Consider the following 25,405-nt stretch of genomic DNA (forward strand, 5'->3'; position numbering starts at 1 on the left):
ATTGTGAAGTAATACATGGACTGTCTGGGCAATTTATACTCAAACATAGCCATGTTCAGCATAGGTCATATTTTCATTTGAATAATTTTAATGACAGCATCACATGACAATTTTACAAGGCTACTGTCTTAATGTCCTCTTACAGGGAAGAGCAATAATAATACAATTCTCTTTCAAATAAAATGATCCACATTTGCAGACATGAAGCCATATAATTGCTATGTTATCAGTAGCCTACATCTGGTCACAAGCATTGTTCTGTGAATTTATGTTCAAGACATTGCTATACGGTAACCTACATGTATGATCTCCAGTCTGTTCCTTGACAGAAATAGGAGAATATCAAATTAGGTGTCAAATGAAAGGTAAGGGTCTATATTTTTGGGAAATGAAGGCATAGATACATTTCCATCTTAAAAACTAGGCATAAGTAAAGGCATTGATTTCTGGACAAATCAATGGAAAAGGGGTCTTAGAAAACATATAATAGAAAAAGTCTTATGCCTTGTAATTCCGTTACCAAAAACCCACATACTGTCGTTAAGATATTTTCTAATTTCTCTCCCTCATGAGGTTGGAGGACAATGAAAGTTCACAGAAGTAACAAGTATGTATTTCTCGTGTCACTACTTATATTTTAATTGCATCTTTAACTCTGCATTGTTGGAAAAAGACCGATTAGTAAGCATTTCACTGTTAATCTACACCTGTGGTTTACGAAGCATCTGACTAATAAATCGATTTGTTTTTGGATTTGATGGTAGACCTACCAATAAGTTAGAGATTTTGTTTCTGAATTATTAAGTGTTTAGATGTCGTAATTCCGTTACTAAATGGGTAACTGCTGAAAGTAGAAAGACGCCCTCTGTTTCCTCAAACACTCAGCATTTCAAGGAAACGCTCATTTATCTTCCCGTCGGGCGGTAATTCGAGCATTCTTCTGTAGGCTAGGCAATCTACGCGGTTTCACTATTATATGGACTATTTCCTCAAGATCTTAAAGGGGCAATAATAATTGAATCAATCATGATACTAAACACTGTAAGTGGCATTTTTACAGTAAGGATTCTTCTCGCGATCACGGTTCAGCCTGTTGAAAACACGGTAAGTGTCCTGCGGACTTTAAGGAGAGTTGAGCGACCAAAAGAAGCGAGATTACTGTGTAACGGGGAGGGGGCGGGGTAATGCAAAACCCCACAAAAAAACTACTACAAACGGAAAATGCAAACGACAGTCTCTATAGGACAAATGCGGGTAGGTCCAGTGCTTAACAGAGGCGTGTATTCAAATAAATTGACCAAACAAAATATGAAATAATGTATCTTTCGTGTCTCTGTTTCATAATGTTCTTTAATTTCGCAAGAGGCTGAATGTGTCTCACATGAGGAAGCATCAGAGCGAACGAAACAGCGCCCTTGTGTAGGCCATCTATCTGATGCTGTCTGGTCCAAACATTGTTTCCGCCATAGCATTGTAGACAAGGGAAGCCAGCGAGCATTTCGCCTCCCTTGATAATAAAATTATACTAAATTAACCAATCAGCGTTAAGCTAAACTGAGCTCAACTGTGACTGGTCCTGGCACACCAAAAAAAGGTGTCAAGGGAAACCAGTTTGGATTTTGCCATCACTCCTATCATATCCCATTGAGAGCATACATCACTGACAGAAAAACGTTCATTGTTGCATCTCGTCATTGTTGTTGTTGTTGTCCTCCAGTGGATAGCCAGCTAGCTAGCTACAATTGGCCCTTTCCTAAATTAGCCACGGATGGAGATAGGGATTTGGACTTGTGGTTTAACTTAATTCTCCGTACTGGCCAATGATTATAATTGCGATTCTGATCCAACCATTAATTCATACATTGTGCCCCTGGTCTGAGGATGGAAGTTCAGGAGAGGATGTAGAAGGAGAGGATGAGGATGTAGAAGGCTAATGTTAACAAGCGAATGTTGCCTTTGATTGGAAGTTAGGCTAGCAAGCAAACATTTTAGCCAGGTAGCCTAGGACAACAAAAAATGAAAGTATGACAGAGTGATAGATGTTTGATCAACATGAAAGAGAGGAGGATGGCATTGGCGTTTCTCAACAAGTTGGCTGAGTCAACATGTTTTCTACTTGCACAACATACACACACAACTCAAAACCATGGACAGCCACATCATATTTAGCTTACTGGAGTAAATCGTTTTTGGTATCTTTCAGTTGTCACTATATTAGAATAAGAAGAGGTGATTTGATAACGTTGAAATGGTGGAGGCAGCTCCTGTTTTCTTTGCGACTTCTTTAATTGTTTTTTTATTTCATTTTATATTTAACGAGGCAAGTCAGTTAAGAACAAATTCTTAATTACAATGACGGCCTACCTGGCCTAACCCAGACCAAGCTGGGCCAATTGTGCGCCGCCCTATGGGACTTTGTTGTGATACAGCCTGGAATCAAACCAGGGTCTGTAGTGACGCCTCTAGCACTGAGATGCAGTGCCTTAGACAGCTGTGCCACTCCGGAGCCCTCAGTCAATAGTTGTTTAGTGGTCTGAAAATGTCGGAAACATATACTTGTAGGTCATGTAACTAACAGTCTGTTACTGAACAGGATCCGGTACCTCTCAGTTTTGGTTTCGTTCCTGAACCCATTTACCAGGATCCGGTATCTCTCCTGGCATTACAAATACTTTTCACTGTTTGCAATGTAGAAATTATAATAAAAGCAATCAGAGTTAGGCTAATTCAATTTGACTCCTCTAATTCTCCTGGCTGCCCTCTAAAAAAACGTCATGTGAAAACAGATAATTGATTCTTGTTGTGAGAGCCTGGGTTTAAGATTTGCGCAACATTGTAGCCTATATAGACCATCGCGTGGCCATTGCTGTGATAAGAGAAGCGCACTTGTATCTCGCAGAGAACTAGAATGAGATTCACTTTCTATGATCTCTCTCCCACTCTCTACTGATAGGCATGAGCCTGTAACTCTCATCTCTCCAGCGTTGCACTAAATAATGTATTTCCTTATAGAATCATAGCAGAACGAAGGGGTTCTGGAGGTGCTGCAGCAGCCAATATACATTGAAATACATTTGCCAAAGTTATAGAATTACTGCTGTCTGTTCAGAAAGGAATGAAATAAATCCAAATACCACACCAGGAGTAGACCTACAATTTAGCCCCAGATGGTCAATAGTTAATTTGTTTAATTATCTAGTTGTGGATCAGTGGCGGATTTAGGTATAGGCGACATGGGCAGCCGCCCAAGGGGGCAAAAATTCAGAATGATGTCATTTGCGCGATCGGTTTTCTATTGCTCATTTGCACTTCACGACAATGATATCATGTCACAGAGGCATTGATGCGAGTAACCAGACTTGTTCAGTACATTGAAATACATCCGGGTATCTCAAGTACACCGGTGAAAACACTGGAGTTGCAGTAATTAACATTTACCAACAGATGGTATCACTGTGCCATCTTACACCCATAACAACCGTATGGGACTGTGGGTCATTTAACCTTGTCGGAGTGGGCGCCCTGATTCTAGCTTCTGAGCTAGCCAGACTACTGCCTGGGAAGGTCTCCCACTCAGAAGTACGAGATGGGGAGGGGGGTGGGGGTAGGTTGACCTCAGGTCTCCCCACTGGAAGCCCTCGAGGTAGGGGGAGCGGGGAATCTATCAAATAACGCACATCTAACCTTGTACAGTAGTAATGCAATTAGTAAAATGAGTAACACTACGAAATGCTACCAAATAAACCACAATTCATTCTTAGTATCCAGGTTGGCTATTTACTGTAACCAGTTGTTTAACGAAAATATAACAATGAGTCTTTCCCACGACAACGACAGGTGTCTGTAGTACAGCCAGCTAGCATTCGCGGAATCCACGCAAAAACACGTTAGGTATTCATATTTAATTAATAACGGTTTCGTTTTAATCAAAATGAACAAACCAAGTGTTTTCCAGCGTAAGTGTTCAGCTGCGCACTCTGATGACGTCACACTGACCGTTAGACACGCTCGGTTACCAATTTTACCATCAGAAGAAATACTGCTGTTTTTGCAAAACTCAATATATATTTCACTGTGTACTTCTGTTATTCAAACAAAACATAAGGTTACTTATGTAACCCTGGTTCTATGAGAATATCAGTGCGATGTCTCACTATGGGATATGTCTGGGCATCAATATTTCTGTTTGGAAGGTGTGATTTTTAAAATGGGATTGAGTGAAGTAGCAGCAAATAAACCTATGTTGAATGAGCAACTACACTGTTAAAATGAAGTGCTTTGTAACACTAAAAAAGTGGCAACTGAGCTGCCACCACCTTAAAAAGGAGACAAAACTTTAACTTTGCTGGAGTATTGAAACACATGCTTGTGAAGGTATTGGGACATATTTAAGGTTTATTGAAACATTCATCCAGAGGGGTTCTGAAACATGCCATGTGATGTAACACCACATAAGAGTTGTGCAACACTTTGCCAGAGACTGGGAGCACTAAACCAGAAAAGGTTGAAAACATTTATGGTGTTTCAAGTCCAGAATTATATCCCCTCCTCTTGCTGCTTATTCTCTCTAAAGCTCCTAAACACTATGATGTTTTGAATCCTGTCTATTGCAGAATTAAATCCCTTCTTCTTCTGGAGTTTTCAAATACTGTAAATGGGAGTCCCTCTTATTGTAGAATTTTCCCTGCTCTTATTTTATTACCTTTAACTAGGCAAGTCAGTTAAGAACAAATTCTTATTTTCAATGACGGCCTAGGAACAGTGGGTTAACTGCCTTGTTCAGGGGCAGAACGACATTTTTAACTTGTCAGCTCAGGGATTTGATCTTCCAACCTTTTGGTTACTAGTCCAACACTAACCACTATGCTACCTGCCGCCCCTATACATGGTGTTTATAAACTCGTCAGTAATTACAGACGGTCAAATGTACAATATTATGCTCAAACAAACATGAGTGTTGTCCAGAATAATAATTTTGTACAGAATTATTTTCAATAAATGATTGAAGCTTCAGTGCTTTATTTTATTATTAAATTACAAAACTTGAACAGTCTTTCACATTTGTATATTGATAAGGCACAGTACATGACCAAAAGTATGTGGACACCTGCTCCTAGAACATCTCATGCCAAAATCATGGGCATTAAAATGGAGTTGGTCCCCCCTTTGCTGCTATAACAGCCTCTGCTTTTCTGGGAAGGCTTTCTAATAGATGTTGGAACATTGCTGTGGGGACTTGCTTCCATTCAGCCACAAGAGCATTAGTGAGGTCAGGCACTGATGTTGGGTGATGAGGCCTGGCTCGCAGTCTGTGTTCCAATTAATCCCAAATGTTTTCGATGGGGATTGAGGTCAGGGCTCTATGCAGGCCAGTCAAGTTCTCCCACACCGGTCTCGAAAAACCATTTCTGTATGGACCTCACTTTGTGCACAGGGGCAGTGTCATACTAAAACAGAAAAGAGGCTTCCCCAAACTGTTGCCACAAAGTTGGAAGCAGAGAATCGTCTAGAATGTCATTGTATGTGAGGGTGAAAAATCCATCTCTTTGGTAATTTTCCAGTACCCATGTTGGAGAGTCTCCGGTCGCCTAGTAATTTTCCAGTGCCCATACTATTTCCTTTGGAAGTAGGAAGAAGAAGCAGTATAAGGTTAAACATTAGACATATGTAAACAGAATAAAGGTCGAAACCATATGGAAGTGCAGGAGTGGTCCAACACAGAGTTAAGCATTAGACATAAAGAAACAGAACTACAGTTGAAGTCGGAAGCAAATAATAACAAGCAATAATGTTAGTACATGAATGCATAATTAGGTTATCAAATGCTATAATTGTAAAACATTGCGCTATGAATAGCATTATTAAACATATCAATAGCAATTTGCAAAAAACATATTCATGATTAAGCTATACAAACATAGCAACAACATAGCAAGAGCACAATATGAATGGCAAAAGTGGGATGCAATAACATGTGTGGTAGCCCAAAGCTAGCCCTTGATCATGACATGGGCTGGGCAATATGGCCTAACAATCTAAAAAAAGAAAACATATGGGCAATTCACATATACATTTCAAATTGAATATTTTCTCTAAATAAGCGTTGTACAATTTAAAGGTAAAATACACTGCATTTCAAACATTCAGCAATAATCGAAGGAATTCAGGGCTTGTGACAGGCTAAATAGAAGCCTTCCACAACCATAAGACCCACTAATAATTTAATGATTTTTTTCTAAATAGCTTTTTGCAATCATCCTGATCTGGCTTTTGAAAATGCACTTTGCAAGTTGAACTAGGACCCTGTCTTTCAGAAATAATTCGTAAAAATACAAATAACTTCACAGATCATCATTGTAAAGGGTTTAAACACTGTTTCCCATGCTTGTTCAATGAACCACATTCAATGAACATGCACCTGTGGAACGGTCGTTAAGACACTAACAGCTTACAGACGGTAGGCAATTAAGGTCACAGTTATGAAAACTTAGGACACTAAAGAGGTCTTTCTACTGACTCTGGAAAAACACCAAAAGGAAGATGCCCAGGGTCCCTGCTCATCTGCGTGAACGTGCCTTAGGCCTGCTGCAAGGAGGCATGAGGACTGCAGATGTGGCCAGGGCAATAAATTGCAATGTCCGTACTGTGAGATGCCTAAAACAGCACTACAAGAAGACAGGATGGACAGCTGATCGTGTGTAACAACACCTGCACAGGATCGGTACATTCGAACATCACACCTGCGGGACAGGTACAGGATGGCAAAAACAACTGCCTGAGTTACACCAGGAACGCACAATCCCTCCATCAGTGCTCAGACTGTCCGCAATTGGCTGAGAGAGGCTGGACTGAGGGCTTGTAGGCCTGTTGTAAGGCAGGTCCTCACCAGACATCACCGGCAACAACGTCGCCTATGGGCACAAACCCACCGTCGCTGGACCAGACAGGACTGGCAAAAAGTGCTCTTCACTGACGAGTCGCGGTTTTGTCTCACAAGGGGGGATGGTCGGATTCGTGTTTATCGTGAAGGAATGAGTGTTACACTGAGGCCTGTACTCTGGAGCAAGATCGATTTGGAGGTGGAGGGTCCGTCATGGTCTGGGGCGGTGTGTCACAGCATCATCGGACTGAGCTTGTTGTCATTGCAGGCAATCTCAACGCTGTGCGTTACAGGGAAGACATCCTCCTCCCTCATGTGGTACCCTTCCTGCAGACTCATCCTGACACCCTCTAGCATGACAATGCCACCAGCCATACTGCTCATTCTGTGCGTGATTTCCTGCAAGACAGGAATGTCAGTGTTCTGCCATGGCCAGCGAAGAGCCCAGATCTCCATCCCATTGAACACGTCTGGGACCTGTTGGATTCGAGGGTCAGGGCTAGGGCCATTCCCCCTAGAAAGGTCCAGGAACTTGCAGGTGCCTTGGTGGAAGAGTGGGGTAACATCTCACAGCAAGAACTGGCACATCTGGTGCAGTCCATGAGGAGGAGATGCACTGCAGTACTTAATGCAGCTGGTGGCCACACCAGATACTGACTCTTACTTTTTTTTATTTTGAACCCCCTTTGTTCAGGGACACATTATTCCATTTCTGTTAGTCACATGTCTGTGGAACTTGTTCAGTTTGTCTCAGTTGTTTAATCTGGTTATGTTCATACAAATATTTACACACGTTAAGGTTGCTGACAAACGCAGTTGACAGTGAGAGGACGTTTCTTTTTTTGCTGAGTTTAGAACCATGCATAATGCACATTCACTAATAATGACTAACTTATTGTAGCAGGCATTAGGCTATAGAAAATGAACAATCTCAAGCCCACGTGCTAGTGATTAGCTAACTAATCTTTATATTTCAAGTTTAGCCAACTTGGATCTATTTGCTAGCTAACAAGGCTTAACACAGTTAAATTGTTATGAACACACCCATGTCTGTCTCCAAGTGTTTGAAAAGCATATTAGCCTGTCCACTTTGTTCAGATGTTGAAATCAAGTGACCTACCTTGTTTCTCAGAATGAGAACGAGTTGCCCATTCCTTATATAATTGTGTTTTATGCTTATTGCACATTTTATATATAAGAAATACAGACTAGACAGCTAATATAACAATCTTTGGCTAAAATGCTGCTTGCGGTACCCCAATGTCAGTATCGTTAAAGTTGCATTTCTGTAAAATAATGTCTCAATGTGTTTTGATGTACATATGAGCGATTATGTTGGACTTGGACCAAACCTCAAATGCGAATAACGAGTTGAAACCGCTTGTCAGAGGGGAAGAAGTGATCTCTCAACTTTGTGAGAGGCTTGGTGTGTGTGTGTGTAAACCATAGAGAAAGAGGCGAAGCGAAAGGTTTCACTCTGGCATTAATAAGCCCAATGCATTTCTAGGGGCTTATTTGGGACCTAAACTTGTCGCCTGCCTTCCAGTGTTCGGGACAACAACTCCCATTTTTAGGGCATCTAGTCATTATTTACAGATCTCTGGTGTAAATGGGGGGTGCAGACAGGACGGAAGGATCGAAAGCGACAAGACCAAAAATATAACAAGAGAACAATCTGACATTTTTATTTAACTAGGCAAGTCAGTTAAGAACAAATTCCTATTTTACAATGACGCCCTACCCCGGCCAAACCCTCCCCTAACCCGGACGACGCTGGGCCAATTGTGCGCCGCCCTATGGGACTCCCGATCACGGCCCGTTGTGATACAGCCGGGGTCGAACCAGGGTCTAATAGGTCATAAACGCTCATAAAAATGAAAAACAACAAAACCTTGATTCTTGCGATACAGGCATTTGAAATAACGTGCAAAAACATACATTTGAATTCATTTTATACATCACCCAGCCCTAATCATAACTCTCAATTCCATTACTTTACACATAAATCATTGGACGAAGATAACTTCTGTACGGTTAGTTTTGTTGAGAGCCAGATGGTTGGTTTCTTGCAGTTCGGTTTTGGAAGCATAAAGACCTTCTTTCAGCGAGAAATAATAAAAACATTTAAGGTTAAATTGATACAGACCATTTGTAGAGTTAGTTTTCCACACAGCTATATCTGCATGTTATAGTGCTTGTTTACGGAAAACAGACAGAAGACAGAGGTGACCACCTGTGCTAATTAGCTATCTAGCGCACTCCGAACACCTGTTTGTTCTCGGGATGTGTAGCAGAAGTGTATTTTTGGCAGATGGAGGCACCCATAGCTGTATGGATCTATGTAAAATTGCTACAGTAAGCATTTTTATTTGAAGGATTCTTTCTCGCTGATGAAAGATAAGGGCCATATGTTTCAAAAGCCATATTGCAAACAATGATTGAGGTTTGAAAATTGTAAAACAGTGTCAGCATTGTAGTTCACATGAGCCAGTCGTGGACGAAGCTGACAGCTGAAAACTGTAGGGAGAAGAAGAATCCCGCTTAGTGTTTTTAAGACTTAGGCCAAAGCTAGAGCAAGCTAAACTGGCAGTGGCTATTTAGTGTACCATATAGCATGTGGGGTATACATCAAACAGTAGATCAAACTCAACTAGTAGGCTAACCAGCCAGCAGTATAAACTAAAAGCAGGCCTTCCTTTGCATAACATAACATGTGCACGAAAGTTGCAAACAATGACGTGTCAATTAACAACTACATGTAGCATCAAGAAAATTGATCAATTAATCAAAATGGCTGTTTTACTTGGACTATTAGCATTAGCGGCCAAAATGCTACATAAAACAAATGTTCTTATTGAGTTTCCTTCTTCAATGTGATAACATTGTGTACTCACATTTTCATTGACACACACACTTTGGATTGTTTTGGAGAGTTTAATCTGAGCGTTTGGTGTGCTCTTAACTGTCTGAGTTTGTGAATGACCCAAATCCCAGGGAAGCACCTGCAAACTTGCCTAGTTTTATACTTTACCATAGAGTTTGCTAGAGGGCACACCTGCCACAAATTTTCACCACCCAACGCAGGGCCTTCCGGTCGGCCACGGAGCATCCGCCAAACCACACTGTGGCGCAGTTAGTCAGAATGCTCTCAACCATGCTGTCGTAAAAGTTCACCAGGACCTTGGGAGACAGTCAGGCCATATTCTTCAGCCTCCTCAAAAAGTACAGGCGCTGCTGCGCCTTTTGGGCCAGGGTTGAGGTGTTAAGGGTCCAGGAGAGGTCCTCAGAGATATAGACACCCAGGAATTTGAAGCTGGGCTTACGCTCCACCTCAGCTCAGTGCCATCAATGAGAACTGGGGTGTGGCTGCAGCTTTTAGATTTCCTGTAATCCACAATGAGCTCCTTAGTTTTCTTTGCATTGAAGACCATGTTGTTGTCACGCACCATGCAGGCAGGTGCTTGACCTCCTCCCTATAGGCTGACTTGTCATTGTCACTGATCAGGCCTACCACCGTGGAGTCGTTTGCGAACATGACGATGGTGATGGAACCGTGTACAGGAACGCAGTCGTAGGTGAAGAGGGAGTACAGGAGGGGGCTCAGCACGCAGCTCTGTGGCACACTGGTGTTCAGGTTCAGGGTTGAGGAGGTGAAGTTGTCTAACCTGACAGACTGGGGTCTGTTGGTCAGGAAGTCCTAAGTCCAGTTACAGAGAGAGGGTCTGATCCCTAGGTCATGGAGTTTGGTGACCTGCCTAGAGGGAATGACCGTATTGAATGCTGAGCTAAAGTCTATGAACAGCATTCTCACATAGGTGTTGGTTCTGTCCAGGTGGGTCAGGGCAGAGTGTAATGCTGTGGAGATGGCATCCTTTGTAGACCTGTTCGGTCGGTAGGCAAACTGGTGGGGATCCAGTGTTGGAGGGAGGCAGGACTTAAGGTAGGCCAAAACCAGTCTTTCGAAGCACTTCATGATCGTGGGGGTGAGTGCAACAGGTCATTCAGGCTTGATGCTGTCGACTACTTCGGCACTGGCACAATGGTTGCGGTCTTAAAGCACGTGGGGACAACCGCCTGGGCCAGTGACAGGTTGAAAATGTCAGTGAAGACCTCGGCCAGCTGCCCATCACATGCTCTGAGCACACGACTGGGGACGCCATCAGGACCAGCAGCCTTGCATGCGTTCACCCTGCTCAGTGCAGAAAACACATCTGCGATCGATAGTCTGGGGGGGGGGGGGTCGTCTTGGAGGAGCTCAGCTTTGATGGCTGGATCTTTGTTGTCCCTGTCGAAGTGAGCATAGAACCTGTTTAATTCGTTGGCGATGGAGATGTCGCTGGCTGTGGGGTAGGGTGTTTTGGCCAGTAGTCTGTGATGGCTTGGATGTCCTGCCACATGCGTCGAGGGTCAGAGTTGTTGTTGAAGTGCTCCTCAATCTGCAGTTTGTGGTCATGTTTAGCCATCTTGATGCCCTTTTTCAGGTTGGCCCTGGATGATCTGTAGGCCTCCGCATCTGAAAGCAGCGTTGTGTGCCTTTAGCAGTAGTCGGACCTTTTTCTTCATCCAAGGCTTCTGGTTGGGGAAGGTCTTTATTAGTTTATGGGTGGTGACATTGTTGATGCAGATGTTGATGTAATCCAGAATGGAAGAAGCATATGTGTCAATGTCCGTATGGGAGTCAAGGGTGGCCTGAGTGGCAAACAATCTCCAGTCTGTGTGTTGAAACTGGTGCTGTAGTAATGAGTCTGACCCCTCTGGCCACACTTTCACTGTCCTCACTGATGGTGTTTAATGAGGGGTAAATACTTGGGGAGTAGGAAGAGTGAAAGGTGATCAGACTGTCCCAGGTGGGGGAGGGGAATGGTTTTGTAAGCCTCCGGAATGTTTGTATACATGTGGTCTACTGTATTGTCTCCTCCAGTGGGGCAGGAGACATTTTGGTGGAATTTGGGAAAAACTGTTTTCAGATTTGAGTGGTAACTTTACACGTTACCTCATGTTACCTCTGCTATAACATACATAACCCTAAACATTTTGATTGTAACATTATTTATAATCTCACAAAGTTGCCTGTAATTAGTGCCAAAGTCTACTCTAGGAAAAATATTGCAATCCCAGTGTCTTCTTTAAAATGTGTAAAAACTCAAACAGATCACTAGAAAAAGCTCAAACCAAGTTTATTCACCCACTGGGTCATACAGCTGCAAAGACAGCATGATTACACAATCACATATATTTATAACCTCCTACTCCTTACACATCTAGACAGGAATCTAGACAGGCAGGAACTTAATTGGTTCCTCTCACTGGTGTAGTCATGGCCCTGCCTGATGCTTGAACCTTTGTGGGTGTGGAAGTGTATGTGTGTGAGATAGGACTGTAGTAAGAGGGTCGTTGTGGTGGCCCCTCTGGCCCCCCTCCCAAGGGTTTCTTTTCACGTCATCTGTTGACTTGACCTCAAGCCGAAGTCCTCGCTCCTCCTTAGTCCCACAGCTGGCCTGCCTTATCAGAGACTAACTATTACCCTTCACCTCCCTCCTTAGAAACATGGAACAGAATATGAACTTTCTGCATTTCCCCTTGTCTCACTCAGTAACTTTCCATACACCAAGTTCCTATCCACCCTTCATTGACCCCAACATATATATTCTTTATACATGTAAGGTAATCAATAAGTTCTAGTATGGTAACATGAATGAGTATATTTCAAGCTAGAATCCAACAGTCCCTCCTTTTTGAATAGTAACTCCATACTGTTCAACATTATATAAACTTTGAAATGAATACATGATTCATATTCTCAGTTGATTTGTATGTTTACACCTCAGAGACTTATGGCCACTGACTATGTAATCTGCTTCCATGGCATAAAGCCCTGGCCTCAAATTTATAATCACACTATGCATACTCTATCTACCATTACCCCTCCTGTTGTACAACTGATAATGCCATTTCAGCTGGAGCTTTTCACTTTCTCCTCCTCCTTTGGGTTCTTAAGAGAGTGATAGCAAAAGACTTGAAAAGAAAAAGAAACACAAAATATGACAAGTATTAGTAATGCTTATTTTAAGCTATGCATAGTCATATATGGCAAAAACTGAAGTTTAACATGATTCCCACTCTCCCTTAGCCTGACTCTAGACCTTTGGGATACTGTACCCAAGAAGGCAAAGATATGCTGGCGCTTGACACACTTGCTTTTTTAAACTCTACAATTACAATTGTTTCTTTAACTTCTATGGGCTAGGAGGGACGCTAGACCTGCGGGACACAGCCAGTGAAATATCAGGGCGGCAAATTCTCAAACATACAACTATTTTACACCATTTTAAAGATACACTTCTCCTTGATGTAACCACATTGTCCGATTTCAAAAAGGCTTTACAGCAAAAGCAAAACATTAGATTATGTTAGGAGAGTACATAGACAAAAATAATCACAGCCATTTTCCAAGCAAGGACAAAACCCAAAACACAGCTAAATGAAGCACTAACCTTTGACAATCTTCATCAGATGACACTCCTAGGACATTATGTTACACAATACCTGTATGTTTTGTTCGATAAAGTTCATATTAATATCCAAAAACAGCATTTTACATTGGCGCGTGATGTTCAGAAAATGTATTCCCACCAAAACATCCAGTGAATGTGCACATCAATTTACAAAAATACTCATCATAAACATTGACAAAATATATAACAATTATTTTAAGAATTATAGATAGACTATCCCTGGATGCAACCGCTGTGTCAGATTTTAAAATAGCTTTACGGAGAAAGCACATTTTTCAATATTCTGAGTACATAGCTCAGCCATCACGGTGAGCTATTCAGACACCCGCCAAGTTCGGGGCAACCTAAACTCAGAATTAGTATTAGAAATATTCTCTTACCTTTGCTGATCTTCGTCAGAATGCACTCCCAGGACTGCTACTTCCACAAGAAATGTTGTTTTTGTTCGAAATAATCCATATTTATGTGCAAATACCTCTGTTTTGTTCGTGCGTACAGATCACTTATCCAAAGGCATAACGCTTGAGCGCGGAACGAGAGACGAAAAGTCAAAATATTCCATTACCATACTTAGAAGCATGTCAAACGCTGTTTAAAATCAATCTTTATGGTATTTTTTATGTAAAATTGCGATAATATTCCAACCGGACAATAGCATATTCATTCAAGAAGAAAAAGAAGGAACGGCGTGCTCGCGTGACCCCGCATATTCAATCCCTTTGTTGCCAGGCAGACCACTCAGTAACTGAGCTCCTATACTCTGCCCAGTGACAGGAGAATGCTCAAACCACTTTCTGAAGGCTTTAGACAACCAATGGAAGCCTTAGGAAGTGCAACGTCACCCCAGACACTGTAGCTTCGATAGAGAATCAAAAGAAGAACTACAATTCTTTCCACTTCCTGCTTGGATTTTTCTCAGGTTTTTGCCTGCCATATGAGTTCTGTTATACTCACAGACACCATTCAAACCGTTTTAGAAACTTCAGAGTGTTTTCTATCCAAATCTACTAATAATATGCATATTCTAATTTCTGGGCCAGTGGCTGGTTACAGTACTGTGAGACTCAGGCTCGTGCCCGCGTCGACCGAAAGCTTTGTTTTCTTTCCTCTGTTTAGCTAAATGGACATTCCCGGTCGGAATATTATCGCTTTTTTATGAGAAAAATGGCATAAAAATTGATTTTAAACAGCGGTTGACATGCTTCGAAGTACGGTAATGGAATATTTAGATTTTTGTCACGAATTGCGCCATGCGCACGACCCTGATTTACCATTTCGGATAGTGTCTGGGACGCACGAACAAAACGCCGCTATTCGGATATAACGATGGATTATTTTGGACCAAACCAACATTTGTTATTGAAGTAGCAGTCCTGGGAGTGCATTCTGACGAAGACAACAAAAGGTAATCAAACTTTTATAATAGTAAATCTGATATTGGTGAGTGCTAAACTTGCCGGGTGTCTAAATAGCTAGCCCGTGATGGCTGGGCTATGTACTTAGAATATTGCAAAATGTGCTTTCACCAAAAAGCTATTTTAAAATCGGACATATCGAGTTCATAGAGGAGTTCTGTATCTATAATTCTTAAAATAATTGTTATGCTTTTTGTGAACGTTTATCGTGAGTAATTTAGTAAATTGTTAGCAAATTCCCTGGAAGTTTGCGGGGGGTATGCTAGTTCTGAACGGCACATGCTAATGTAAAAAGCTGTTTTTTGATATAAATATGAACTTGATTGAACAAAACATGCATGTATTGTATAACATAATGTCCTAGGTGTGTCATCTGATGAAGATCATCAAAGGTTAGTGCTGCATTTAGCTGTCTTCTGGGTTTTTGTGACATTATATGCTAGCTTGAAAAATGGGTGTCTGATTATTTCTGGCTTGCTGACATAATCTAATGTTTTGCTTTCGCTGTAAAGCCTTTTTGAAATCGGACAGTGTGGTTAGATAAAGGAGAGTCTTGTCTTTAAAATGCTGTGAAATAGTCATATGTTTGAAAAATTGAAGTTTTTGTATTTTTGAGGAATTTGTAATTCGCGCCACGCCTATCATTGGATATTGGAGCAGGTATTCCGCTAGCGGAACGTCTAGATGTAAGAGGTTAACCTGTTAATTAATTTGCTTTGCGACCGTGATATATAGGCCTTAAGGCTGAGACAATAAGAAGACACAGTGGCAGAATAAATTCAACCTTTGTTTTATCATACAACTGGATATCAACCTCTGTCCAGTGAAGTCCACAAAGCGCTGCCTCCACTATTCCAGCACCAATCAACGTAAGCTAAATATGATGTGGCTGTCCATGGTTCTGGTTTCTGTGTGCGTGTGTGTGTGTGTGTGTGTGTGTGTGTGTGTGTGTGTGCATGCTGGTTCACGCAAGTAGAAAAACATGTTGATTCAGCCTACTGGTAGAGAAACGCCAATGCCATCCTCCTCTCTTTCATGTTGACGAAACGGTCTATCACTCTGTCATAGAGTCCACTTTTTATTTTTTGTTGTCCTAGGCTACCTGGCTAAAATGCTTGCTCGCTAGCCTAACTTCCATTCATGGGCAATGTTAGCTAGTTAACATTAGCCTTCTACATCTAGCTACATATTGAACTTCCATCCTCTCAGGCCAGGGGGACAACAATGTATGAATTAATGGTTGGATCAGAATCGCCATTATAATCATTGGCCAGTACGGAGAATTAAATACAACCACAAGTCCAATTCCCTATCCATGGCTAATTTCGGAAAGTGCCAATTTTAGCTAGCTAGCCACCGGAGGACAACAACGCAACGAGATGCAACAATTCGCTCAATGCGATTTGATTAGAGTGATGCCAAAATCCAAGCTGGCTTCCCTTGACACTTTTTTTGAGTGTGCCAGGACCATTCAGAATTGAGCTCAACTCAGTTTAGCTCAACGCTGATTGGCTAATTTTTTATACTTTTTCTATCAAGGGAGGCCAAATGCTCGCTGGCTTCCCTTGCAATCAATGCTACGGGCGGCAACAATGTCATACTCATTTGGACCAGACATCATCAGATGGCTTACACATAGAGAGACAGACGGGCGCAGTTTCACTCGGTTGGATGCTTTCTCCTGTGAGAGATACATTCAGCCTCTTGCGAATTGAAGGAAAATTATGAAATAGAGAGACGAAAGATAATTTGGCAAATTTTTTGGGGGAAGCCTGGCTTCCCTTGGCATCCATGAATACACGCCACTGTGCATATATCCAACAAATTGCCATTACTGTGTTGTTGATGATTCCTTATACATGACTAATTGTATCTTTTTTTAATTGTTTCTCTCTTGTTAAAACCACATCTTTATAACTCCATGTATCAAGGCACAAGGCGAGACCCAGATGCAGACACAGGAGGCAGATGGTTGGAGTCTTACAATGTTTATTAATCCAAAGGGGTAGGCAAGAGAATGGTCGTGGACAGGGAAAAAGGTCAAAACCAGATCAGAGTCCAAGAGGTACAGAGTGGCAGACAGGCTCGTGGTCAAGGCAGGCAGAATGGTCGGGCAGGCGGGTACAGAGTCCAGAAACAGGCAAGGGTCAAAACCGGGAGGACTAGAAAAAGGAGAATAGCAAAAGGAGTACGGGAAAAACACACCGACTTGACTAAACATACAAGACGAACTGGCACAGAGAGACAGGAAACACAGGGATAAATACACTGGGGAAAATAAGCCACACCTGGAGGGGTTGGAGACAATCACAGGAGCAGGTGAAAGAACAGGGCGTGACAACATGTTTAGAACTATTCCCATCATTCTTCTGGCTACTATTGGAATTAAAGTGTTCACAGTGAATGATCGGCTTGCATCGTCATTTGAACCAAAGACACAGGGACTAGGGTCGAACTCCCAGCGCATGATGTACATAATATTCTACACATATTGTCTGTCCTGAAGGGCATCAAAGCATGAAGCACTGTCATCGGTTCAAGGTTATTTATATGAATGTGGCAGAGCTGTGGGGACCACAATCTTTTATTTCTCTTCCCTCGTGTAACTGCTCCCCACCCTGTGTACGCCTCTGTAGTCACCACTTTCCTCAATGACACTAGTCCTAGGGGAGTGCCAGAGAAAAAGATTGAGGGTTTCCTCCAGTCAAGAAAACTCCAGATTCACTTTTCCTGATTTGTTATGTGTTTGTTTTGGGTGGCTGCCATACGTGAAAAGGAAATGGCTGTTAAAGGCATTCTGTCCTAAAGGCTGCGAGGGAGGATGATAGTGTGAGGCCTTGGCAGTGGTATAGCTGTATTGTTCAGTCAGAACACGTAGCCAGTCCTGGCAGCTTATCAAAAGTCTCTCTCTCTCTCTCTCCTGTCTCCTCCTACCACCTACCACTCCTCCTACCACAGGTTTTTAAAATGTGTTTTACTGTCAGTACATTGTGTGTTTTACATGCCCTGTGTCTACTGGCAAATAATGACTATACCACTAATGTTTCAGTGTATATTCCCTAGTCTCCAACAGATAGAATATAATCAGTCTTTATTCGGACACAATATACAACCTTTGGGTTGTACTAGGAGTTTAAATAGAAGAAAAAGGAAAATATTGGTGGACATGTTACTCATCATTCCTCCTTCTGATCAGGTGCACTTCATGGTCTCTTTTTCCCTACAGGTGTACACTCTGCCATACACGCCAGACTCTGCTGATGCCTGTCGCAACAAAATAGCTGAATACTATAACACACCTAGAAACCTGTGCTGCAGCAAGTGTGCTCCTGGTAAGGGATGATCGTCAACATTAATTAAACTGTTTCCGTACATAATATGAAAGTCAGGATTTCAGGGATAGAAAGATGTACATGTACTGAGATGATTACTGTAAGTTATGCATTATTATAAACTGTGTGGTTTGAGCCCTGAATGCTGATTGGCTGACATCCGTGGTATATCAGACAGTTTGCCATGTGTATGACAAAACGTTTATTTTTACTGCTCTAATTACGTTGGTAACCAGTTTATAATAGCAATAAGGCACCTCGGGGGTTGCATGTTGCGTCATGCCTAAGAATAGCCCTTAGCGGTGGTATATTGGCCATATACCACACCCCCCTCATGCCTTATTGCTTAAATGTCATGACAGGGACACGCCAGAAGAATGAATGCAGCACTACCTCAGACACAGTGTGTGAACCATGTCCCAGAGGCCAATACAGTGGGAACTTCAATTACTTCCCAAAATGCTTCAGATGTCCCAAGTGTTCAGAAGGTGGGTGGATTATATTGCAGTAAATGATTGGTCATGTTATATACAGTGCCTTCAGAAAGTATTCATACATTTCTCAAACATTAATGACGTCGTACTTGCTCAGACACACATGTTCCCACCGTATCCATAGCCAATGTTGTTTCCATGCCTGTAAGACTGCCCCATATGACTTCAGAATGTGTTATGTTGTTTCTGTCTGGAGACAGATTTTTTCATTATTTAAAAAATAAAGCATTTGATTCACTAATATATCTTGATTAGATAACTATTCAACGTGTCAATACATGTTAGAATCACATTTGGGAGCGATTACAGCTGTGACTCTTTTTGGGTAACCCACTGGGCACAGACGTCAATTCAATGTCTTTTCCACGTTGGGTCAAATTAATTCCATAGAAATTACGTGGAAACAACGTTGATTCAACCAGTGTGTACCAGTGGGAAGTTGCTAAGAGTTCTGCACACCTGGTTTGTACAATATTAGTCCATTATTATTTTTACAACTCTTCAAGCTCTTTCAAGTTGGTTGTTAATCATTGCTGGACGGCCATTTTCAACAAGTTGGTTGTTAATCATTGCTGGACGGCCATTTTCAAGTCTTGCCATTGATTTTCAAGCTGATTTAAGTCAAAACTGTAACTAAACCACTTGAGAACATTTGAAGTAACCAATCACATCATCTGTTGGAGACAGACAGGTTGAGTGGCGAATGAAGTGAGTCCCTTGCCTACATAAATGGAGTCACTGGCCCACCAACTGGTCATTTTCGCCTATCTTACCTGCGGAAGTGACAGCTTTCACAAAAGCTCTCAGCACGACTAGATTTCTGGTTTCCTACTGAACCCTTCTCAAGCGAACAGTGTTGTTAATGCAGCCGAACATCGTACTTCACCATGCTCAAAGGGATATTCAGTGTCTGCTTTTTTTTTAATCCATCTATCAATAGGTGCCCTTCTTTGCTGGGCATTGGAAAACCTCCCTGGTCTTTGATGTTGAATCTGTTCTTAAAATTCACTACCTGACTGAGGGACCTTACAAATAATTGTATGTGTGGGGTACAGATATGGGGTAGTCATTAAAAAAATCATGTTAACCACTATTATTGCACACAGAGGGAGTCCATGCAACGTATTATATAACTTGTTAAGCACAAAGGGGTTGAATACTTATTTACTCAAAACATTTAACCTGTTTAGGATAGGGGGCAGTATTTTCACGGCCGGATAAAAAACGTACCCGATTTAATCTGGTTATTACTCCTGCCCAGAAACTAGAATATGCATATAATTATTTGATTTGGATAGAAAACACCCTAAAGTTTCTAAAACTGTTTGAATGGTGTCTGTGAGTATAACAGAACCCATATGGCAGGCCAAAACCTGAGAAGATTCTATATGGGAAGTGCCCTGTCTGACCATTTTTTGGCCTTCTGTAGCCTCTTTATCGAAAATACAGGATCTCTGCTGTAACGTGCCATTTTCTAAGGCTCCCATAGGCTCTCAGAAGGCACCAGAACGTGGAATGATAACTGCAGTCCCTGGGCGAAAAACAGTAGGGGTTTTGGAAAGTGGTCGTTCTGAGAACAATGACACTGGCGCACGCGTGCATGTGAAGACTCCATTTTCTACTTTCAGTGATTGAACGGATACAACGTCTCCCGGTTGGAATATTATCGCTATTTTACGCGAAAAAAATCGCATAAAAATTGATTTCAAACAGCGTTTGACATGCTTCGAAGTACGGTAATGGAATATTTTGAATTTTTTTGTCACGATATGCGCCGGCGTGTCACCCTTCGGATAGTGTCTTGAACGCAAGAACAAAACGCAGCTATTTGGATATAACTATGGATTATTTGGAACCAAAACAACATTGGGTGTTGAAGTAGAAGTCCTGGGAGTGCATTCTGACGAAGAACAGCGAAGGTAATCCAATTTTTGTTATAGTAAATCTGAGTTTGGTGAGTGCCAAACTTGGTGGGTGTCAAAATAGCTAGACGGAATCTACTCAGAATATTGCAAAATGTGCTTTCACCAAAAAGCGATTTTAAAATCGGACACCGCGATTGCATAAAGGAGTTCTGTATCTATAATTCTTAAAATAATTGTTATGTTTTTTGTGAACGTTTATCGTGAGTAATTTAGTGAATTCACCAGAACAAAACATGCTAATGTAAAAAGCTGGTTTTTGATATAAATATGAACTTGATTGAACAAAACATGCATGTATTGTATAACATAATGTCTTAGGAGTGTCATCTGATGAAGATCATCAAAGGTTAGTGCTGCATTTAGCTGTGGTTTTGGTTTTTGTGACATTATATGCTAGCTTGAAAAATGGGTGTGTGATTATTTCGGGCTGGGTACTCTCCTGACATAATCTAATGTTTTGCTTTCGTTGTAAAGCCTTTTTGAAATCGGACAATGTGGTTAGATAAAGGAGAGTCTTGTCTTTAAAATGGTGTAAAATAGTCATATGTTTGAAAAATTGAAGTTTTCGGATTTTTGAGGTATTTGTAATTCGCGCCACGCTTTACCATTTGATATTGGTGAGGCGTTCCGCTAGCGGAACATCTAGATGTAAGAGGTGTTTATTTTTTATTAATTTGTAAAAATGTCTGTATACTTTCTGAAGGCACTGTAGCAGTGATTTAGATTTGTTGTATTTATTCCTTTGCGTGTGTGTGTGTGTGTGTGTGTGTGTGTGTGTGTGTGTGTGTGTGTGTGTGTGTGTGTGTGTGTGTGTGTGTGTGTGTGTGTGTGTTTGTATGTATGTGTGTGTGTGTGTGTGTGTGTGTGTGTGTGTGTGTGTGTGTGTGTGTGTGTGTGAGTTGATACATCTAATCTGTAATGAGCATCTTATTTGTTTATGTGAGAAGACAAAGGCCTGCAGTATGCCCAGAATTGCTCCAGCACCACCAAAACCCAGTGTATGTGCCAGACTGGGATGTTCTGCATAATGGAACAACACCCAAACTGTGAGGAGTGTGTCAGTTATACACACTGCCAGCCTGGCCATGGTGTTGCCATAGAAGGTACTATAGCTAGACAGGAGTTCGGCCTGACAGTATTTCTCACAAATTCAACATGATTCTGTCCTCATTAAACATTATACTGAAAGTTGAAAGTTTGAGTATGACTTTTCACTGTAAATGTGTTAGTGTTGGTTAATGTTTCAGGGACAACAGATTCAGATGTGAACTGTGCACCATGCCCTGATGGAACCTTCTCTGACCAGCACTCCTACACCCAGACCTGCCAGCACCACACAGAGTAAGTGAACACACACACACACACACACACACACACACACACACACACACACACACACACACACACACACACACACACACACACACACACAAACTTTATTATGTTCATACAATGACACTGTATCCTCAGCTGTGTGTCGCAGAGAAGGAGTGTACTGACTTATGGTAACACCACATCAAATGCGGTGTGTGGACCTAAGGTTAGACCACCAACCAGCCCACCGACCAGAATTCCGACCTCTGGTACAGGGCATACCACACCAAGTCTACAGAGCCTGCATACAGAGGGCAAATCACCAGGCTTTGACCTTCGTATAGGTAAATATAGGCAGCTAAATACAGATGTAGGATCTTAAATTGAGAAAGTTTGCTACAGCAAGAAAATAATCCTGCAGCAAGAGAAAATGTGAATTATTATGTGGATTACAATTCATGGAAATATTTTGTAGGGGTTGATACATTTTTTGTTATGGAAAATCAAGTCTGACATTTTAAAGTGGAAATGACAAACTTTAGAAGTTTTCTTAAACCTTGAATACATTACATGTTTGCATTTCGTGCTGTGCAGGAGAATTCTCAGCAAAAAAAGAGTGATCAAATTAAGATTCTACAACTGTACAGCAGTCCATGTGTCAGAGATATGAAGTTGTTGAACCACACAGGATTTTTTTATTTCTTTGCCTCCATCTCTCCTATGTACGGATACCGCTTTGTTGTACCTCTGCTCCTGTGTCTATTAGTTTCAGGTGTTATCGGAGGTGTTATCGGAGGTGTTATCCTGCTGCTGATCATAGGCACAATCATTTACAAGAAAGGTAAAGCATTAGAGATTAAGCACTTGATTAGGGTAATAACAATATAATTGACCGACTGTAAGGACATTTTAGTGTAGGTTTACTATGTTCTCTTACAGTCTTCACAGGGTCCAGGCTTGTATCTTCTACAGAAGATAATCATGGAAATTGTGAGGCCATTAAAGTTAGTTTTTTTGTTGCCATTTGACCTAAGTAAAGCATATGTTGGAGACAAGAACATTTCAACAGCTTCAACTCAATCTTAAACATATCACATCTCTCTCTCTCTCTCTCTCTCTCTCTCTCTCTCTCTCTCTCTCTCTCTCTCTCTCTCTCTCTCTCTCTCTCTCTCTCTCTCTCTCTCTCTCTCTCTCTCTCTCTCTCTCTCTCTCAGTTTGATAGTGACGGACCAATGGTTCTTCAGAACAGTTCATTCATTACCAGCTATCAGGAACAGCAGCAATGTTTGCTGGGAAAGGGAAACTGCAGCAATCCCAGTCAGGCAGAGAACCAGCAGGATACAAGAAGGACCTGGGTGTCAGGGTGCTCCAACAGCCTGGAGGGCCTGTCAATAGGCCCCCTCCAGTCCACTCCTCCACAGCCCAGCACCCAGCCCAGCCCTCAACCCACCAGCCCCCAGCCTACCAGTCCCCTGCCATCTAGTCCCCTAGTTAATGTCAACATCACTGTTAACTACCCTGTGGCCATAGGAAATGGGTCATGCCCCACACCTACCAGCACCCACATAGACTCATCCCAGGCTGACCCTGAGCTCCCTCTATCAAGGGAGGAGGAGGTGTATGTGAACATGCCACAGCAAGAGGGCGGAAAAGAGGCACTTACAGCAATACAGGAGAGTGGAAATGATGTTTGAGGACTGGCAGCAAATAGGACAGCACCAGACAATAGATTTGTTTTAATTATGTTTTTTTCACGCTGGTTGTTGGCTCTATTTTTATATGAATGCTACTACTGTTGCTGACTGAATTGGTGGAGAGAGACTGCACAGAATGACTGTTCATGTGTCTTAGGCATGGACTTGTCATAACGTGCTGTGCTGGAAAGCCTTGAGCACCTGAATAGATTGTCAATGACTGTTCAAAGAATGATTGATATGTGAATAATGTATGTAATTACTGTGAATGTTGTAAATATACAATAGAAAAAAATATAAAACGCAGCATGCAACAATTTCAAAGATTTTACTGAGTTACATTTTATAGAAGGAAATCAGTCAGTTGGAATAAATTAATTAGGGCTTAATCTATTGATTTCATGACTTGGCAGGGGCACAGCCATGGGTGGGCATGGGAGGGCATAGGCCCACCCACTTGGGAGCCAGGCCCAGCCAATCAGAATGAGTTTCCCCCCACAAAATGTCACACCCTGATCTGTTTCACCTGTCTTTGTGCTTGTCTCAACCCCCCTCCAGGTGTCGCCCATCTTCCCCATTATCCCCAGTGTATTTATACCTGTGTTCTCTGTCTGTTGCCAGTTCGTCTTGTCAAGCATACCAGCATGTTTTTCCGTGCTCCTGTTTTTCCTAGTCTCTGTTTTCTAGCCCTCCCGGTTCCGACCTGTTCTGCCTTCCCTGACACTGAGCCCGCCTGCCTGACCATTCAGCCTGCCCTGACCTCGAGCCTGCCTGACTCCCTGTACCTTTTGGACTCTGACCTGGTTAATGAACTTCTGCCTGTCCTCGACTTGCCTATTGCCCGCCCCTTGTATTTTAATAAATATTAGAGACTCAAACCATCTGCCTCCTGTGTCTGCATCTGGGTCTCGCCCTGTGTCGTTATACAAAAGGGCTTTATTACAGACAGAAATACTCCTCAGTTTCATCAGCTGTCCGGGTGGCTGGTCTCAGATGATCCCGCAGGTAAAGATGCCCGATGTGGAGGTCCTGAGCTGGCGTGGTTACACGTGGTGTGTGGTTGTGAGGCCGGTTGGACGTACTGACAACTTCTCTAAAACGATACTGGAGGTGGCTTATGGTAGAGAAATGAACATTACATTCTCTGGCAACAGTTCTGTTGGACACTCCTGCAGTCAGCATGCCAATTGCTCGTTCCCTCAAAACTTGAGACATCTGTGGCATTGTGTTGTGTGACAAAACTGCACATTTTAGAGTGACCTTTTATTGTCCCCAGCACAAGGTGCACCTGTGTAGTCAAATCAAATGTTATTTGTCACATTTGCCTAATACAACAGGTGTAGACCTTACAGTGAAATGCTTCCTTAAGCCCTAAACTCAATTTTCTTAAAACTGCATTGTTGGTTAAGAAAATATTTACTAAATAAGCTAAAGTAAAAACAAAAGTCCCACAATAAAATAACAATAATGAGGCTATGTAGAGGGGGTACCGGTACTGAGTCAATGTGCAGGGTTACAGGTTAGTCGAGATAATTTGTACATGTAGGTAGGGGTAAAGTGACTATGCATAGATAATAAACAGCAAGTAGCAGCAGTGCAAAAACAAAGGGTGGGGTCAATGCAAATAGTCCAGGTGGCCATTTGATTAACTGTTCAGCAGTCTTATGGCTTGGGGGTAGAAGCTGTTAAGGAGCCTTTTGGACCTAGACTTGGCGCTCCGGTACTGCTTGCCGTGCGGTAGCAGAGAGAACATTCTACGACTTGGGTGACTGGAGTCTTTGACAAGATTCTCTGGTCTGAGGAAACCAAGATTGAACTCTTTGGCCTGAATGCCTA

The 25,405-nt window shown here is 42.1% G+C and overlaps 1 protein-coding gene across 2 annotated transcripts; it reads left to right on the forward strand.

Annotated features, from left to right (window-relative positions):
- The first annotated feature begins 844 nt into the window (after positions 1 to 844).
- On the forward strand, positions 845 to 24,447 carry LOC106565709 (tumor necrosis factor receptor superfamily member 1B). Of its 2 annotated transcripts, none has more exons than XM_045691856.1 (9): positions 845 to 1,104; positions 18,037 to 18,142; positions 18,505 to 18,630; positions 21,509 to 21,664; positions 21,791 to 21,902; positions 22,032 to 22,219; positions 22,642 to 22,716; positions 22,815 to 22,879; positions 23,090 to 24,447. In XM_045691856.1, exons 1-9 carry the CDS (start codon positions 1,027 to 1,029, stop codon positions 23,567 to 23,569), a joined length of 1,386 nt encoding a protein of 461 aa, XP_045547812.1. In that variant the 5' UTR covers positions 845 to 1,026; the 3' UTR covers positions 23,570 to 24,447. The 2 variants fall into 2 exon arrangements, with proteins under 2 accessions (XP_045547812.1, XP_013988586.1); XM_014133111.2 differs by having other exon boundaries at positions 897 to 1,104; positions 21,809 to 21,902.
- Positions 24,448 to 25,405: the final 958 nt, after the last annotated feature.

The sequence above is a fragment of the Salmo salar genome, chromosome ssa12 (genome assembly GCF_905237065.1).
Source record: "Salmo salar chromosome ssa12, Ssal_v3.1, whole genome shotgun sequence".
Taxonomy (NCBI): Eukaryota; Metazoa; Chordata; class Actinopteri; order Salmoniformes; family Salmonidae; genus Salmo; species Salmo salar.